At 48.6% G+C, this 18,450-nt stretch overlaps 1 protein-coding gene across 4 annotated transcripts in view; it reads right to left on the bottom strand.

Annotated features, from left to right (window-relative positions):
* Nucleotides 1-18,450, bottom strand: part of NADK2 (NAD kinase 2, mitochondrial) — a 28,602-nt gene that overhangs the window by 6,558 nt on the left and 3,594 nt on the right. The window contains exons 2-9 of one of the 4 annotated variants that reach the window (XM_066602424.1): nucleotides 15,907-15,995; nucleotides 13,932-14,020; nucleotides 10,665-10,746; nucleotides 10,039-10,122; nucleotides 7,387-7,523; nucleotides 6,301-6,382; nucleotides 3,707-3,850; nucleotides 182-237 (exon numbers count right to left, since the gene is read on the bottom strand). In XM_066602424.1, the coding sequence (XP_066458521.1) occupies nucleotides 182-237; nucleotides 3,707-3,850; nucleotides 6,301-6,382; nucleotides 7,387-7,523; nucleotides 10,039-10,122; nucleotides 10,665-10,746; nucleotides 13,932-14,020; nucleotides 15,907-15,995 (763 nt within the window). The remainder of the gene's footprint in view (nucleotides 1-181; nucleotides 238-3,706; nucleotides 3,851-6,300; nucleotides 6,383-7,386; nucleotides 7,524-10,038; nucleotides 10,123-10,664; nucleotides 10,747-13,931; nucleotides 14,021-15,906; nucleotides 15,996-18,450) is intronic. The other 3 variants (XM_066602426.1, XM_066602425.1, XM_066602427.1) reach the window with 3 other exon arrangements.

Below are 18,450 nucleotides of genomic sequence, written 5' to 3'. Positions count from 1 at the left end.
GTACATGTACATCCTCTACGACCGGCGCAGCAGAGCCTAAGAAAGGGCAGCAGCTGCCGCTGTGCTTACAGAGGTGGAAGGTGAAGGAATACTGTATACAGAAGATGCAGAATCTTGCAGACTACGAGGCGGCGGTTTATGAACCCACCCAGTATCTGCGTACATGGAAGATAACACTCACCAATATTCAGGATTTCTTCCACAGTCTGCGGAGCCATCTTGTTGATGTTGTAAGACCTGTAAAATCCAGAGTATATACTGAGCCCTGACACTGGACTACAAGTACCTATATATACACATATAGGAGGATGTGCACAGGAGCGGCGAGTGAGGTGGTTTATCATCACATGGCAGGGGTTGGGCTTTGTAACTTTAGCTGTTACTTTCTTATATCTGGGAAAGCTGTGTAACAATATGGCTGCCGTTGCTGCTCCCTTAAGGGGTTGTCACCCAGCTTTGCTAGTCTGCCTATAAGAGCAGTGGATGCATTACTATACGAGCCCCTTGGGAGCAGCTGTGTACCAGATGGCATACTTTCCAAGCTCCCCATTCCATATCTCTAGGACTTGCACGGAGCAGCGGCGTACATGCTCAGCCATTGTACATGCAAGGTCTTCCTGGTGCGATGTCGGCTCTGCTGTGGGCCCTGAGCCAATCAGATGTTTCCCTTCTGCATCTGTTCCCCCTAAACTAGATTTTTGGGAAATAAGGTTTTAGAATAGTGAGGAGTGAACTCTTGGAAAGTTCGGTCTGCCAGTTCAAATTTTGGCAAAAAAAATTGGTTCGGTCTGAATTAGTTTGAAGCAAATTAGAACTTCACCAATCGCTCTGAGACTGGTATATAACACCACGCAAGGCATAGAAGCCTGCATAACACTCTTAGGGGACCTGAGCTGTTAGAAGTGACACGCAAAAAGGCAAATGTAGGAAGTAAGCCAACGGAGAAAGGCAGAATTTTTCCCTTCTCCCACTTTCTGTACGCTCAACGCCATTTATGAATATTAACATAGAAGAAAGGAGAAGTGCGGCTGCTGGAGGGCTACGTGGCTGGCACTTCCCATAACATTTCACAAGTCTCATTTAATGTATAAGTACTGCATATAGGCAGAAGAGCAGAGCCCATTTCATACCCTGCAGGTGCCAGCTGATATGCACCCTCAACAGGGGTGATCAAAGCAGCTCATTTTGTGGCCATCTAACAACTTAGATGCCACGGTCAACACAGACTGCTGTATCTAAGTCTTTAGCTGTAGAAGGTAGAGATCCCCCCACTCACCCACCTCCCCTCAGTGCCTATGGGTTTCTATAGCAGCCGAGGGCCTATTAAAGGCTTCAGAGCGGTCATGAATCAAGTCTCGATTTTTAATACACAGATGTCCTGTGGTGATTGGTGATTGACTGATGAATGTTCCATAAACAGAACGTGAGCATTGAAGTTACTTCCAGGACTACTGCGGCAACGCTGAACGGGGGGGGGGGGGGGGGGGAGATATTGAAATGCGAATATTTTTACCTTTACTTTATATCATCATTCTGCAGTAATTTTCTTTACTTCTGAAAACAACTCTTTAATCCCCATTCAAGTAAATGTGGTAATACCAAATATAGCCTACTGATCAGAGGGGCACTGTTTCCAGTAAAGGCGCTTCTACAAAACCCTGGGTAAGGTTCATCACCAGATCACGAGAAACCTGCAGCACTTACCATGTGGACAGTTTAACAAGAGTCACCCACGGGGTGCAGAAAGAAACCTGCACGGATTTTAAATTGGCAGAATGTCAATTGTTTTCTGCAGATCTCCGCCTTTACAACGCCGTGCCTCACAACCACTAAGTGCAGATTTAGCTGCTGCGGACATTCTGAAGTGGACCCGTCCCCATGACCCGTGCCCTTTGGGGACCATTACACATGCCCAGTAGCCTGAGCTGTATGGCCCATCTGTACACGCTTTACCAGCTTTCCAATGTGATTGTGCTGGTGCTACTATCTGGTCTGTATTTTTCCACCACAGAACTGTGAAAAGAAGCTGCAAGTAACAGAACAATACAGGCATCATGTAGTTGTAGAGGGCAGACAGTCCATTGTGAATACTATTTGGGTAAAACAGGGGCATCGCCAAGACTTGGACCATAAGTGTTACACGCATGCCCCTACCGCCATGATTGTGGCCACACTGGTATGCAGTGATGTTTTACTTAAATGGGTTCTTCACTTTGGACAATCCCAACATGACAGAGGGGTCCCTGGACAATAAAGTGATCACAAAGTGTCCTCCAGTAATCAGCTGTAATTTATGGGTAAACCTGGTAGTGAGTCTTCACTTTCCCTGCAGCACCTCTACAGGTGAAATAAAGTATTGCACAGTGTGTATTCATATCATTGGGTTATCTGTATAATACAGGACCTTTACCTCTTTATAACAGCTTTCCACTGGCCAAGAGATGAGTATCCTGAATAGAGGACTTCCCGTCATTAAAGGGGTTGTACCATAATTACTGGGGAAGGTAATAGCAAACCACCCGCAAAAACAGTCGTCACCCGAGGAGTCAGTCATGGCTCGGTGCTTGCACCAGGACACTGTGCCCTTACCTTACCATGATTACAAATATTCCCCATCTACAAGATAGGGGATAACTTTCTGATCACTGTAAGTCTCACGAATCCTGAATATGGGGATCCCATTTCCCCTGCCCCCTCCGTGAGGAGAAAAATGGAGCGCTGGTTGTGCAAACGCACTGCTGCTCCATTCCTATTCAACAGGACTGCAGAGATAGATGAGTGGCAAGTGCATAGGTATTTCACCAGCCCCATTGAAATGAATGGAATGCATACCATGCATTGCTTGGACAGAGCTCCATTTACCGCGACATCACCGAGTGGGAGAAGAGGGGGGACACGGGACCCCTGTTCTCGGTATCCGTGGGGGGGGTCTCAGCAGTGAGACCCCCATGTTCAGCAAGTTACCCTATACCATGAGGAGGGGATAACTTGTAATTCTGGTACAAACCCTATAACCTGGCCATCCTATTCAACTCTCAGATCCTGTAGTCCTAGGGACTCGTCTCATCTGTGACTTGAGCAGGAAGCAGAAAGCCTTAGGCTGCCTGTCCACAGGTGTTGCGGTATCCCGCGGCAGATCTCCGTTGCCCGGGAGCAGGGGCCTGCAGACGGATCTCCGCGTTCAGCCTGACAGATGGGCTGACAGCAGAGAATCGCGGCAATTTGCAGCATGCTGCGAATCGCCGGGATTCTCCGCTCGTGGACAAGGGGTGGCGCTTACCATAACAATGCTATGGAAAACGTGCATTGCGTTCCCCGCGGCCGGATTACCGCCGCGGGGAACGCAATGCTAAAATGCCCGTGGACAGAGCCTTAAGGCCATTTTACATGGAACGATTATCATTCAAACAAGCAAAACAGACGATAATCATTCAATATAGTCGCAGTCAACGATCGAACGACGAATCGCTTGCTTTCGGTCCTTCTATGTAGGCATAAATATCAACGTTGGCTCATTCACTAATCATTGGGTTTAAATACAGACAGGTTAGTCCCCCTCAGTCACTTATACAGCGACTGTGAACGACTTCTCGTGTGAACGAGTCAACGATGTATCCCCCCATATAAACCGGCTGCAGGAGAGCGAACTTAGACATCGTTGAGAACTCGGCAGGTCTAGACGGACCCTTCTGGTGGCAGACATTACCAGGCTTTAGATCCGGTCCCTGTGCAAACATTCAGTCCTGAGCTCTTCTGCTTCTCCCAAGGCCCGTCATCCACCGAGATCTCATAGTAGGAGGCCCTATGAAGCGAGAAGGTAAAACGTGGTTTGCAGAACTTATAGTTCACCCTGAATGAGACAGAACATAAGTGTGTATCAGGTGTGCTAACCTCGCAGCGGGGTCACACGGATATTACACTACAACGCAGCGGGCCGGCCAAGCAATGGAAGAACATGGAAAAAATCACAAGATACAGCTCTATCATTACTAATTATTAACCCTTTGCAATCAAATTTTGGATTCAGGGTTTCCTAGGGGGCTTTCTCTTTCTGCCATTATACAATGGCACCATCTGCTGACTAGAGCCAGTGCTGCTGTATGGGACATGCTGGAGAGGCAGCCGACAACAGAGCGGCCAGTAATATACAGTAAGAATACCCTGCAGGACATCTTCCGACATGGGAGTTGTACAACCTTCAAATCAGAATGTCTTCAGACGTCAGACAGTGGATTGGAAAGGGTTAATGGATCTACAGGGGTTACGTAACAAACCGGGGGGGGGGGGGGGGGGGGGTTCACTGTGGTCCCGCTAATACAAGTTATTATCTGCTCTGTAAACCATAGGACCTTACATCATAGGAAATAAGTACTGCTGCATGATACTGGACTGTATAGCAGAGCAGATGCTGACAAGACCACACCCTCTTTCTGACATCACTTCATGCTCGGCTGTTATAGGCTAAAATTCCATCTCACAGACTTCCTGCTCCGCCCACCCGCTGCAGACACTCTGCACATAATACCAGTAATACTGGCAGACGTCTTTCCTTTCCAGATAATGATTTTTGATTTCTGGTATAAATGAAGAAGGTAGCAGCTAAAAGGGGGGTGGGGGGAGTATTAAAGGGGTTTCCTGTTAAGGAGATTTATCAACCATCCAGAGGATCTGACCTAGCAACAGATATCCCCATGTGAATGGTGCACATGTGACCACAGGTTCATACACCTCTTTGGGAAGGAGGGCGATCAATGCTATCAGCAGTCTCCCTTTGTCCCATGCAAGGGGCTAGAGCTGTATTCATACGTGCACCCCACCAATCCATTCCCATGGGGCATTTGGGAATGCACAGATTTAAAGATCACTGGGGGGAGGGAGGGTCTGATCAGACTTTTCACACCCCTCTGGGTAAGGAACATCAAATAATTAATCACCGGACCCCCCACTGCTCAGGAATCTCGGCGATCACCTGGCCCACCGTCAGTGCAATGGGGACGGGAGAGGAAGTGTTCTAGCTGGCTTCAATCCCACTGTGTGGCACAAAGTGCTAAGGCAGCAGTATACAGTCCTACGGTCTCACTCATGACCTGAAGGTTACAACCCTATAACCATCCCCGCATAGTTCAGGTAGTCGGCTCAAGGTTGACTCAGGCTTCCATCCTTGCGAGGCCAGTAAAATGAGTACCCAGCTTGCTAATAAACAAATTACCTGAAAGCGCTGTGGAATAAGTTGGTGCTATATAAATAACAAGCCCCCCCTTTCATTGGAAACTGAAGGAGATATTATGCTTCCATCAGCATATCAGAGGTTCTGCAAGTGTAATAGCCACTTTAGCAGCCACTGATTTCAATGGGAGTGAAGCCAGCTTCTCCCATGACTATGACTCATGTCCGGCCCTGCTGCACTGACTGATCAGGGGATCCAGAGCAGCGATTCCCCCGTGTTTAACCATTGATGACCTATCCTGAAGATAGCTAATCAATAGCTTTCACCCGGAAAATCCCTTTAAGTGCAGATTATATACAGGCGGCAGATAGCCGGAGATCTGCGACGAGCAGTTTCAGTCAAAAGCTGTATTGATGTCAGACGGAGGGAGAATTTCTGCGGTATTTGGAGGACCACAGTGAAATAACGACCGGTCCAGGTTACGTGACCATAGCAACCCCATTTTATATTTATGACAATTTGTCCAGCATTTCACTGTAAAAGACTGGAGGAGAGAATATCCCTGCAGATGAGGAGCGGACAGGAGAGAGAGAGGAGTGTTTAGTGAAGAGCCGAGACTTGGACTTTAAATTGTGTGAAACCAAGGGCTGAAGCACATAAAGCATGAGAATAGAGGTTAGTAGCACCGACACAGCACCATCAGCACATAGCGGAGCAATATACAGCAGATGACAGCTTATATCTTTAAAAAACATAATAGACCACGTAAAACCAATCAGGTGTTTGATTGATCCAATGCGTTCAAACTGAAGTTTGCAATTAGTCATTGTGTCTACAGCTCTGAATGGCTCCATGTATTGGACTGTCACACAAGGCGTTTGAGAAGTCCGTGACACTGAAGGCTGGGATCGCACGCTGCCTAGTCTTGCAAAAATCAATTTCACTCATCTGAAGTTTTTTTTGGCAGCGAGCAAACGGATTTCTGCAAGCCCCATTCAGCTGACAGGTGCAGTCGTAGAAGTTACAGCAACAAGTCTGTGTGCAGATCCAGCTTACAGTGCTTATAGATACCAGCAAACACAACACAGACCAACTGCTGGCGACATAAACGCCATTTAGTCAGGTAATCGTACCTTGAAGACAGAGATTCTCCGATAAATATCTCATTTAATGCTCTTACTGGTAGCAGGTGGGGCCCCGAGATGGTGGCGGAACCTGGGCAAAACACAAATAAATGAGCTTTTGGAAAATAGGTTTTTGGCATAACTGCATTAAAAGACCAGAAATGTTGCGCGCGCGCACCCCCCCCCCCCCCCCCCCCCCCCCCCCACCCCCACCCTTTGGGGCTCATAACTTTTTTTTGATCACTTTTATTTCATTTTTTGGGGAGGCCCAACAAATAAAAACAGAATTTCAGTTGCGTTTCTTTTCATACAGCATTTGCTGCGTGCCATAAAAGCGTGCTCAGTTTATTGTACAGGTCCTTAAAGATGCAGCGATACCAAACATGAAGTTATTTAATTTTGTTTCCACATTAAAAAAAGAAAAAAAAAAGTGCACATAAAGTTTTACTTGATTTTTTAAAACTTTTTCATGTCCCTGCGGGGACTTGAACCCGCCGCCCTATAATCCCTAAGATAATACATTGCAATACTTATATATTGCAGTCTTTTTCTGACACCCAATTGTAGAAGGACGCTTGGATGGCAGAGGGTCGATGACCTCACAGAGGACGATCCCTCCCTCTGTTAACAGTTTACGTGCCGCAATCGTGCCTTGTAAGTGGTTACTAGCGGGCAACAAATTTATCTCTGGTCTGAGCTGCTGCAGTTGGACCTCGCCTGTCACTTACAGCCTGTTCCTGGTGCAGGTGGCGCAGACTCTCGCACCACCTATAAGTATTTTGCAGCTAACCCCTTTTCCACTGATGTACAGACATGTCATAGGGTGGGAAGAACTTAATATTCCTATATGCACTCCGCTACCTTCCTTTCCCCTCCAGAACTGATGGACGGGGCTCTGCTACTGGGCATATGGAGAGACCCGTCCATCAGCGTCTGCAGGGAGGAGCAGGGAGTATATGGTTATTAACGAGCAGCATTGGACTCCTATCTGACGGACGTTTGCACTTGCAAATGATTTACAAAACTGCTCAATACATCTGAATACGTGACAGATGGCTGCAATAACCGCACCACACTGCGGGGTCTTCACCTTACTTTGCACTTGCTGACCTCCAGCACTGTGGGCCTTGCTGTGCTGCTCCAGGCTCAGCTGCTGCTCATGTAAGTCTACAGGCGTAAGGTTTATGCCAGTGCCTTCCAGGAACAGTCTAATCCGCTGCCGCCACTGCCACCTGGTGGAGAGAAGCATATTCTGAGATCACTCATCAAGCAATGCAATGCAGCCTGCTGACACGTGAGAGTTCACCGACAGCTGAGCACTCTGCCAGTAGCCACAAACAGCAGGCAAAAACCACTCCGACCTGCTGGACCGCATTTCACCACCCGGTTTCAAATAGATAGTTAATACCCATTCTGATTTGCTGGCATTTACTTAAAAATCCCTACAGGCATCAACTGATTAGAAAACATATAATTTGCAGTAAAAGCACAGATCGGAGCAGTTTTCACCCTCATTGTGGCCACTACTTGTGCCTTCACCTTTCAGGCCAGTTCACACAGCTTTTGGTGAAGATTTGTCACATTTTTTGTTTGCAATCCCACCAAGCACCGCCCCCGTTTGGCTTGAATAGGTTTGTGATATCAACTACACTATGCTGGCAAAAGTATTGGCCCCCCACCAATCCTGTGCCGTCAGGTGACGTGTGAGCATTAGGTATAAAGGCCCATTTACACAGAACGATGATCACTCAAACGACAGTTTGAGTGACAGTTTTTAATGATCAGCTTTGCATAACTCTAAGTAGCTAATTAGCTACTTTAGAGTTGATGCAGGCGGAGCGGGATACCGTCACAATAGCTCCGAGAACAAGGCAGCCGTTTTGTATATGCAAACGGCTGCATTGTTCTCGGAGCTTTCAGCTGGTGTCCTGCTGAGAACTGCCAGCGGAATACCAGCTGAAAGAATGCCATCAGCGCTGCCCGCTGAGGAAATCAGTGTGCGGCGCTGTTAAGAGTTATCGGTGACTTCTAGCTTTTTAGAAATTACCGATAAACGAATAGTGTACGAACAGCACATGATGGCTTTTGAGCGAATTTTGAGTGATAGTCATTGTGTCTAAATGGGCCTTTAAGGAGAGGATCACACATCACATCCCGGTACAGAAACCATCAGATGCCCCTAGCTGTAGAGCTAACAACAGGGTCTGGTGGTGGGATGTCACCAACCAATCAGTACGGGACATCGCAGCACTTTTGGACCTTCCAAAGCCACCTATTGGCCATGTTATTAGGAGATTGAGACCATTTGGTGTGTGCGGTGCTGCCATGTTCAGGGGTACCTCGTAAACTGACAGAACACGGACAACAAAGCCTTGTAGGAGCTGTGAAGACATCACACACATCGTCTGCCCTCACTCTGGAGATCTCACAGGCCATTGGGACATCCATTGGCACCAGACCCATCCATAGGGAACTGCATGTGAAGGGTCACCATGGACGAGCGGCGGCACACATCACAGCAGTGAATGCACAGCGGCGCCTGTGATGGGGCTTGGAGCGACGGACTGTAAATGAGTGGAAGCAAGTGTTGTGGACAGATAAATCACAGAATGCCATCTTCCTATCGGATGGCCGCACTTGGGTGTCGCGGTGGCCTGGAAAGCGGTTCTCACATGACTGCGTAATACCAACAGTGAAGTTTGGAGAAGGTTCTGTTATGGGGTGTTGGCGATGTTTCTGCTGGGAAGGACGAGGGCCATTGGTTATAGTGAAGACCACCCTCAACACCAATGAGTACAGACACATTCCGGACAATGTGGCATTACCCGCCCTGTGGGAATACTGTGGTACAGCTCCATGTCTCTACCAACATGATGAGCACCATGTCATATCACACAGGGTTGAGGTTTGGTTTGAGGAGCAGAACATCTGCAAACTTCATTGACTCCTAAAGTCCGGATCTCACTCCCATCGGGCATCTTTGGGATGAGCTAGAACACTGTATCCGTGCACCCAACACACCCATCATCTCCCCCATCACTATCTGAAGCTCTTCTTGAAGAATGAAGGCAAATTCCTTCACACATCTATAGGAATTTGGTGGAAAGCGGCCTAGGAGGGTTACTGCAGTCATTGAGGCTGAAGGAGGCCCAACACCGGATGGAAAAACGCGAATAAAATTGAATTTTATTACCTGTGTGTGCTAATACTTTTGTCAGCACAGTATACCTTAGCACAAGGTCTCGTTGGCTCCTATCCCATTGCACATGTGGTACATTCTGCGGCCCTTCTGGGTGTACTGAAAATGTACTGCGCATTTGCAGCGACCATCAGTGAGTAAGTCGTGCCCTAAAGGGAGAATACCCCACATGCGCTGGGTAGGAGCAAATAAGACATCAGTTCCAAGATGCCTCACCTGTGCTGGACCAGATGCTGGCAGGTGTTTGGTGGCATCATTTGATGCAGACCCCCTTTACAGTTATATGCCGGGGCCCACAGCAGGACACTCCTTGCTCCCTTATTGATAGGAAGGCTCCTCTAGCAAGGACTGTCCACGCTGGAAATGCAAAGAGTGATAACAGGGACCTGCAGCATGCATAGTTCCATCACATACTAGAAGAATTACTCACTTCTACTGCAATTGAAGCACGCAGCTGAAATAGGTCCAACATGATGTAATAAATCGGCCTGACCGCACAGCGTGTGCTAAATGAGTGCAAACCTCTGCTAGGAGGACAAGAATCCTACCTGAACTCACCACGATAAAGTTTGTGCAGAGCCTCTGGGAAGGAGCGCGTGTACTGCACCGGTAAGCACAGGTGTCCTTCAGACCTTGGGGGGGGGGGAGAGAAAGTACACAAAGTCATACCAACGGAGAAAAACCCAAGACGTACAGAGAAATACTAGAAGCAGCCCATCCCATGACGGCAAAGGCAATCATATTGCATCTCTCTCTATACACACTACATTTTAAACTGCACCACATTAGGCCAGTGTGTGTGTGTAATTAATATTTATTATATATATATATAGTCTCACACATACACACATACCCAATAGAAACCAGAATCCTCTTCTTGTGGGGTGGGCATACTATTTGAAGCTTATGTTTTACAGTCATTCACCTAAAATAAGCCTGTACTCGTCTCTTTTCGGTACCCCCTCATGTATTAGATAAAACCATGCCGATGACAGTAAAACACAAGTGAAAGCCTTTACTGCCCCCCTGTTGTGCTGCTGGGGGGTTTGTGATACTCTCCCAGTTCTGGACTTTTGATGCACACTATGGGCACGTGTTTCACAAATCTCAGTCACTGTCACTCACCGATAAGAAGGGACTCGCGAACAGTCACGTCTCATATGCATGAAGTTACCTTTCCGGATCGGTGTTCACTCCAATCACAGGCTTGAACTTGTCTAGCACTTTGCTGGCAGCGAGGAGCATCGTCCCGTCCCCTGACGAAGACAGTAAACTTCATTAGGATGCACTCAGTCTCAGTGTCACTCAACTATTTTCTTACAATGTGTGAAGAAATTCCTTTAGTCACACCCTACCAGGAAGGCTCGACTTCAGTTTTTTTCCATGACATATAGGGCTATTTTTTAAAATCTTTCACTGACTTTCAGGTTTTTTTTTAGTGTTATTAGGCGGTAAAAAGCTCAAGTTTTTAAAATGTATAGTTTACTTTTAAAATGTTTATTTTTATGCTAGAATAAAGTCCAGGAACGGGTTCCTCATTTTGTTTTGGGCGTTTTCATATATAATTTGTATAGTCTAGGATTACAAAACGTACACCGTGGTGTTTATTTTATTCTGTAACTTAAAGGGGTTGTCCCGCGAAACAAAGTTGGGGTATACACTTCTGTATGGCCATATTAATGCACTTTGTAATGTACATTGTGCATTAATTATGAGCCATACAGAAGTTATTCACTTACTTGTTCCGTTGCTAGCGTCCTCGTCCCCATGGTGCCGTCTAATTTTCAGCGTCTAATCCTCTGTGTTGAATGGAGCTGCTCGTACTGGAGAGCTGCTCCTCGTAGCTCCGCCCCATCACGTGTGCCGATTCCAGCCAATCAGGAGGCTGGAATCGGCAATGGACCGCACAGAAGACCTGCGGTCCACCGAGGGTGAAGATCCCGGCGGCCATCTTCGCAAGGTAAGTAAGTCGTCACCGGAGCGCGGGGATTCGGGTAAGTACTATCCGTTTTTTTTTTTTCAACACATGCATCGGGTTTGTCTCGCGCCGAACGGGGGGGCTATTGGAAAAAAAAAAACCCCGTTTCGGCGCGGGACAACCCCTTTAATTTTTGTAACTTTTTTCCATCTAGGTCCTTCATGAGGTCATATAAGACCTCTTGGGGTCATTCACAAGAAACCACAGTTACAGGGAAACACATACCCTGTAGTGACAGTCACTAACAGAGCTGATCTGGGCCCACCAAGACCCTGCAGCCCTGCCTTGGCAGGGTGCACCCGGCAGTCACATGATTGCCGCACTTTCTCTCTTTCCTACATTGCGCTCATTGAGCACTGTGTAACCTGCAAGACCGAGAGTAGAAGTGCTTAAAAAACACTTCTCCTTTGGTTCCTCAGCTGTGACTAACAGCCGAGGACCTGACATTACAGCAACAGGAGCTTTAATCCCACGACATATATAAAGGATTAAAGCCCAGGACCTAGCACTGGTATTTCCACCCTCCACTAACTGACCTCATCCTGACCTCTCCATCTCAGTGTGTGGCGCCACCATAACTCCTAGACAACATGCCCGCTGCCTTGGAGTCATATTCGACTCTGATCTATCATTTACCCCCTACATCCAATCTCTGGCCCGAACATGTCAGCTGCACCTCAAGAACATCGAAAGAATCCGCTCTTTTCTCACTGTGGACACGCTAAAAACGCTTACTGTTGCCCTCATCCACTCACGACTCGATTATTGCAACTCGTTGCTGATCGGCCTCCTCTGCACCAGACTCTCCCCCCTCCAATCCATCCTGAATGCGGCAGCCAGGCTCATCTTCCTGTCCAGCCGCTACTCGGACGCCTCTGCCCTGTGTCGGTCACTGCACTGGCTGCCCGATAAATACAGAATTCAATTTAAACTCACTACCTTCATCCACAAAGCCCTCCACAGCGCAGCGCCGCCATACATTGCCTCCCTCATCTCAATCCATCATCCAGCCCGGGCTCTCCGCTCTGCTAACGAAACCAGACTGAGCACCCCTTTAATTCGAACTTCTCATTCCCGCCTCCAAGACTTCTCCAGAGCAGCACCGGTCCTCTGGAACGCACTACCAAAGGCTACCCGAGCAATCCAGGACTCGCAGAACTTCAGGCGTGCTCTAAAAACGCACCTCTTCAGGGAGGCATACCGCATTCCCTAAACAAACCCCTCTGTACTCCGCCTGATAACATGCTCCCTGACCTACTGACTGCAATCCCTGCTAGCCATCATAAACCGCTCCTGCAGTCATACCATTTCTTCTGTCACACAGCCAAATGTCTGACTATTGTCTGTGTGTATAGCACCCCTCACTGTCCACCTCGCCATACAGTGCACATCTCCAGCCCCTTTACTTTCTGTATCCCCCCCATTACTTGTAGTATGTAAGCTCGTTGGACCCGCACCCCTATTGTTTCCATCAATTGATTACTATGTAACCGTGGTTCTGTAATTTTTTGTCTTTCTATATCCTCCCGTCTTTGTAAGCGCTGCGGAATATGTTGGCGCTATAAAAATGATTACTGTAAATTTACTGTGCTTGGACCTCAAGGGGTTAAAGCAGTTCTCCGGCCTACACAGGCACAGCGGCTCCTCTGTATGTACGGCCATGCCTGGTACTGCAGATTAGTACCATTTAACTTCAGTACTGGGCAGAGCAACCTGTACCCATGTAAAAAAAAAAAAAACAGGATGACCCACTCCCAGGACCCTTCATTCTGCTGATCGGCAAGCGTCCTGGGGCCCCCAAACACAGACATGGCCTAGTTTGGTACTCCAGGACATGATTTTCCCATAGCCATAACTTTATTATTCTGTCGACATACCCGTATGAGGGCTTGTTCATTATGTGGCGAGCTGAATGTGAGTGCGCACACACCAACTTCACAGGGACACAGCGCTGTAACAGGGGACCCAGTGAGTACGAGACCGCCCCCTAGACCCCCCAATCCTTCACATATGAGCCTCATAAGTTAGTTTAAAGGGCTAAAATGTAATGACAGGGTCCCTTTAAGGATATGTAACACACGAACTAATTTATAAGGGACCGGTCCTGGTGACAGGTCTTATGTGCCATCACTTGGTTCCTTCCTTAATCTTGTGTTGTGAAATGCGGTATTACACATCACTACATCAGATGCTCAGATTTGTGCCGCTGTGTGTGTTTTGGCAGATCAGAAAAAGTTCAGGGCCGCTACCGGCCGCGTGACTCGTCTTGCAACACAAGCTGTTCGAGGATCTGCATGAGGCTGGTAGTATGTGTGTCAGAAGAGGAGGAACGACAGATACAGAAATGGTGATAAACTCACCACTCAGCGGCGTATCCCAAATAGAGAGAAAGGCAAACCAAAAATATGGCAAAAATAGCTCTAATAGATAGAATGTAACCGCGAGCGGTTATTACAGCCCTACCTCCTGCGGAGATTATGGCGTCAGCCCACCGCACCGTCTCCTCGTCATAGTCTCTTCTTTTCACTACCCGTACATCAATGCCTTCATTCCTGAAAGAAAAGTGAAGAGTGCTTGATTTGCAGTCACATACACTGAGTGGTCCCTTTATTAGACCCCTGGCCCTCATAGATTAGCGCCTCCCTGTATGGAAATTATCCCAGTGACCCCGGAGTGCAGCAGAAAATCATGTGACAAGTTTTGCGTGCGAATCCACATTAGATGGGAAAATCCAGCGACCTGAGTGACGTCAGGACATCAGTGCTAGATTAGCCGGGGTCAGGATGTCAATGCCAACCGCATGTAACGGTGTGCAGAGCATACAGAGAATGGCATGTTTGAGGAAACACCTCCAGCGAAAGGGGATCCTGTAGAAGGAAACAACTCGGCACCAAAAGGGGTCAGAGGAGGATGTCAGGAATCGTTCTGGTGAACATGTGCTTGCATGGTCTGGAGCAGCCAACTACAACACTGGTGCTCCAACTAACATGTCTGAATGCACGGCTGACCGTTCCTTAGCACAAACGAGCTAAAATAGCAGACGACCAGTTCCAGCACCATTGTGTCAGAAAAACAGAAAGGCGAGACTCCAGGGGGCAAAAGAGCCCAAAAATTGTATCACTGAGCAGCAGAGAAACATCTCCTGGTCAGATGAATCCAGATTTCTGTTGCACCGTGCTGATGGGAGGTCAGAATTTGGTGCAAGCAGCATGAATCGCTGACCCCTTCCTGTCAGCAGGAACATGAAGCTTCCTGTCCGCAGGGGCCGATGATATTCAGGCAGACTGATGTCATCACCTGGTGGAATCTACACCACGACGAACCGCTGCGGTTCTGTAGCTGTAGGGCAAAGGAGTCCAACCTGCTACTAGATGGGGGGTGGGGTGGATCTAATAAAGGGAGCCGTTCAGTATAACCCCCCCCCCCCCCTGCATATAGTAGCTGAGCCAAGTCCATCCAAAAGCAAGCCATGCTTTCAGCAAAGTTCACCTCTCTGGGTAATGGTGTCAGATCCTGAGCTCCATAGGACGCCAACGTCTGTATTGTAGGAGACTTCTGCTCAAGGTTCATATAAATACTACATCGCGAGACGGAGGCGCACGCACCATACAGACAATGCGCCAATCGGACGACGATACAGGAGAGTGAGAATCATGACCCCATACGCCTGTATTCGCGTACAGTCACAGTCAAATTGGCGCAGATTTTCCACAGCTGAAAATCCACAGCAAATTGCACAGTATTGGTGCCACGGATCCGCAGCGGGCTTCACCCCTGCAACTCAAAGGGTGACACCAACAGCAGATTCTTGCGAAAAACCGCATCAAAATTCATTTCCACGGACGCAGGCGTATGTTAATCCGCAGTACATTCACACCCACAACGATTTCATACATATTTGTGCTAGCCCATTCACTGCTATGGATTATGTCACTGCGTGATGCGCCAAAATAGGACAGGCTGTGGATTTATTTATAGGACCGAAAATCATGTGAAAAATATGCAAATATGAAAGAACCTACTGAAACCAGTGTGTTCTATACACAATCCATATCACTTGTGCAAAAATATGTACAATAAGGGGTGTATTTATGCCCCTGTGAATGAGCCCCTAACGGTATGCTTACATGATGGAATCGCCTTTTGAGGCGGAAACGCTCGTTTCCACGATGGAATTCAGCACTCAGATTTTGCCCATTGACAGGAATCTGCACCAAACCCCACAGTAGAAACCAACGGATTGTGATGCAGTGTTAATTCTGCAGTGAATCCCGCCGTGTGAAGGTACCCTAAAGGCACATGGAGGGGATACGGTGACAAGCCATGTGGACTAGTAGTCCTGGGGGGCCGCAGCTACCGGTTACAGCAGATCGCCCCGATCAGTTGATCACATAACAATGAGTTTAGTACAATAGAGCGTCTGAGCAATAACACCAACCTTAGACTCTCCACCACGTGCTCCACGTTCTCCGAGTGAATGTTGTGCCGCTGTAACAGGCCGTTGTAACTGGAGCCCTTCAGCGCAAGCTGGAAAAAAAAACAGGAGCGACATGAATCACACAAACTACAGGATCCCTGAAAGCAAAGCAAACTAAACAGCGGAAACACCTGACATTTAGCAGTGGCCCTTTAAATGACCGACAGTTCATAAAGCCAATGGGGGATCAGCCGTGAGTGACTGGGTTAAACACGGATGAATGTGACATAAGCCGGAACCGTATTACGACTGGTCTTCAATGTGCCTTTCAGGTGGGATTAAACCGTCTGCGGGAATTACAGCAGCAGATGACACCTACAGTGTAGTCCAGGAGTCCAGCGCAGGGGGAGCGTCGCCAATAGAGCGCCGGGGGAACGCCGATAGAGCGCCGGGTACAAACAGCAGACTGATGGGAGAAGACGGCCTCCTATAGTCCATCTAGTACACTATAGGATAGATATACTGTAGACTTAGCCCAGACCAGTCAGTGAATGCCGACAAATGACCGATCGCTGGTTCATCCGCTGATCATGTCTTACTGATCGCGGCTCGTGGTTGGGGGTCACACCAATGAGTGTAAAGGGATCCGGATACGTTTTGCTCTTGAGATCTTCCACCATTTTTGTCTCTGTCTTTGTACTTGTCCTGTTTTACCAATGTCTTTCTGTAGATGAGATCCCCAGAAGTGACCCCGGTATTCCAGATGTGGTCTCACCAGAGCTCTACACACCAGAGCTCTACGCAGCGGGATCACACCAGAGCTCTACGCAGCGGGATCACACCAGAGCTCTACGCAGCGGGATCACACCAGAGCTCTACGCAGCGGGATCACACCAGAGCTCTACGCAGCGGGATCACACCAGAGCTCTACGCAGCGGGATCACACCAGAGCTCTACGCAGCGGGATCACACCAGAGCTCTACGCAGCGGGATCACACCAGAGCTCTACGCAGCGGGATCACACCAGAGCTCTACGCAGCGGGATCACACCAGAGCTCTACGCAGCGGGATCACACCAGAGCTCTACGCAGCGGGATCACACCAGAGCTCTACGCAGCGGGATCACACCAGAGCTCTACGCAGCGGGATCACACCAGAGCTCTACGCAGCGGGATCACACCAGAGCTCTACGCAGCGGGATCACACCAGAGCTCTACGCAGCGGGATCACACCAGAGCTCTACGCAGCGGGATCACACCAGAGCTCTACGCAGCGGGATCACACCAGAGCTCTACGCAGCGGGATCACACCAGAGCTCTACGCAGCGGGATCACACCAGAGCTCTACGCAGCGGGATCACACCAGAGCTCTACGCAGCGGGATCACACCAGAGCTCTACGCAGCGGGATCACACCAGAGCTCTACGCAGCGGGATCACACCAGAGCTCTACGCAGCGGGATCACACCAGAGCTCTACGCAGCGGGATCACACCAGAGCTCTACGCAGCGGGATCACACCAGAGCTCTACGCAGCGGGATCACACCAGAGCTCTACGCAGCAGGATCACACCAGAGCTCTACGCAGCAGGATCACACCAGAGCTCTACGCAGCAGGATCACACCAGAGCTCTACGCAGCAGGATCACACCAGAGCTCTACGCAGCAGGATCACACCAGAGCTCTACGCAGCAGGATCACACCAGAGCTCTACGCAGCAGGATCACACCAGAGCTCTACGCAGCAGGATCACACCAGAGCTCTACGCAGCAGGATCACACCAGAGCTCTACGCAGCAGGATCACACCAGAGCTCTACGCAGCAGGATCACAATCTCCCTCTTTCTACTGCTAATACCTCCAGCTATACAGCCGAACATCCTACTTGTTTCTCTGCTGTCTGACTGCACTGTAAGCTTATTCTGAGCCTCTCAGAAATCAGAATCCCTAAATCCTTCTCCGAAGTCCCGGATGACACAGAAAGAGACGATAAGACGCGCGGTCCGAGGACAACTTCTCCCCATTTGGAGACATTAAACTGCAGTTTTCGTTGTTTTGGCCATTTATCCAGTTAGGCTTAATCATTCTCCATGTTCAATACGCCATCAGGACCATCTACCCTGCTGCCCACTTGTGTGGCGAACATCAGGGTGGCCGTTACACATCCGAATAGTAACTTAATAGAGCGAATGTGACAGTTGTTCCACGTAAACATGGCCACCAACCTGTGACGAGCGAGCATTCACTAGACGCTTCAGCTCACCTAAAAGTAGTCCCTGGTTGTCTTTTAAGAAGGAGCCAACAGACATGCAGGAAGGTGTGCGCTTGTTCAATGTGCCCCTCCCACCGAATGTCGATTGGCTCCTGCCTTTTCCTTTCCTCACATTTAGCCCTCCCACTTAATGCTGATTGGTTCCAAAAACACAAATAGGTGGGAGTAATTCTCTGCACCGCGGCCTCTCAGACAATTCACATGTATTTGTGCGTCCAGTGTACTCCGCAACCAATCAGCATGCATTGGGGAGGGGTATAAGTGACAAATACACGCCCACCAAAGAACGTCCCGCCC

This window comes from Eleutherodactylus coqui, chromosome 5 (assembly GCF_035609145.1).
Source record: "Eleutherodactylus coqui strain aEleCoq1 chromosome 5, aEleCoq1.hap1, whole genome shotgun sequence".
Taxonomy (NCBI): Eukaryota; Metazoa; Chordata; class Amphibia; order Anura; family Eleutherodactylidae; genus Eleutherodactylus; species Eleutherodactylus coqui.
This window is presented reverse-complemented; position numbering and strand designations above follow the sequence as displayed.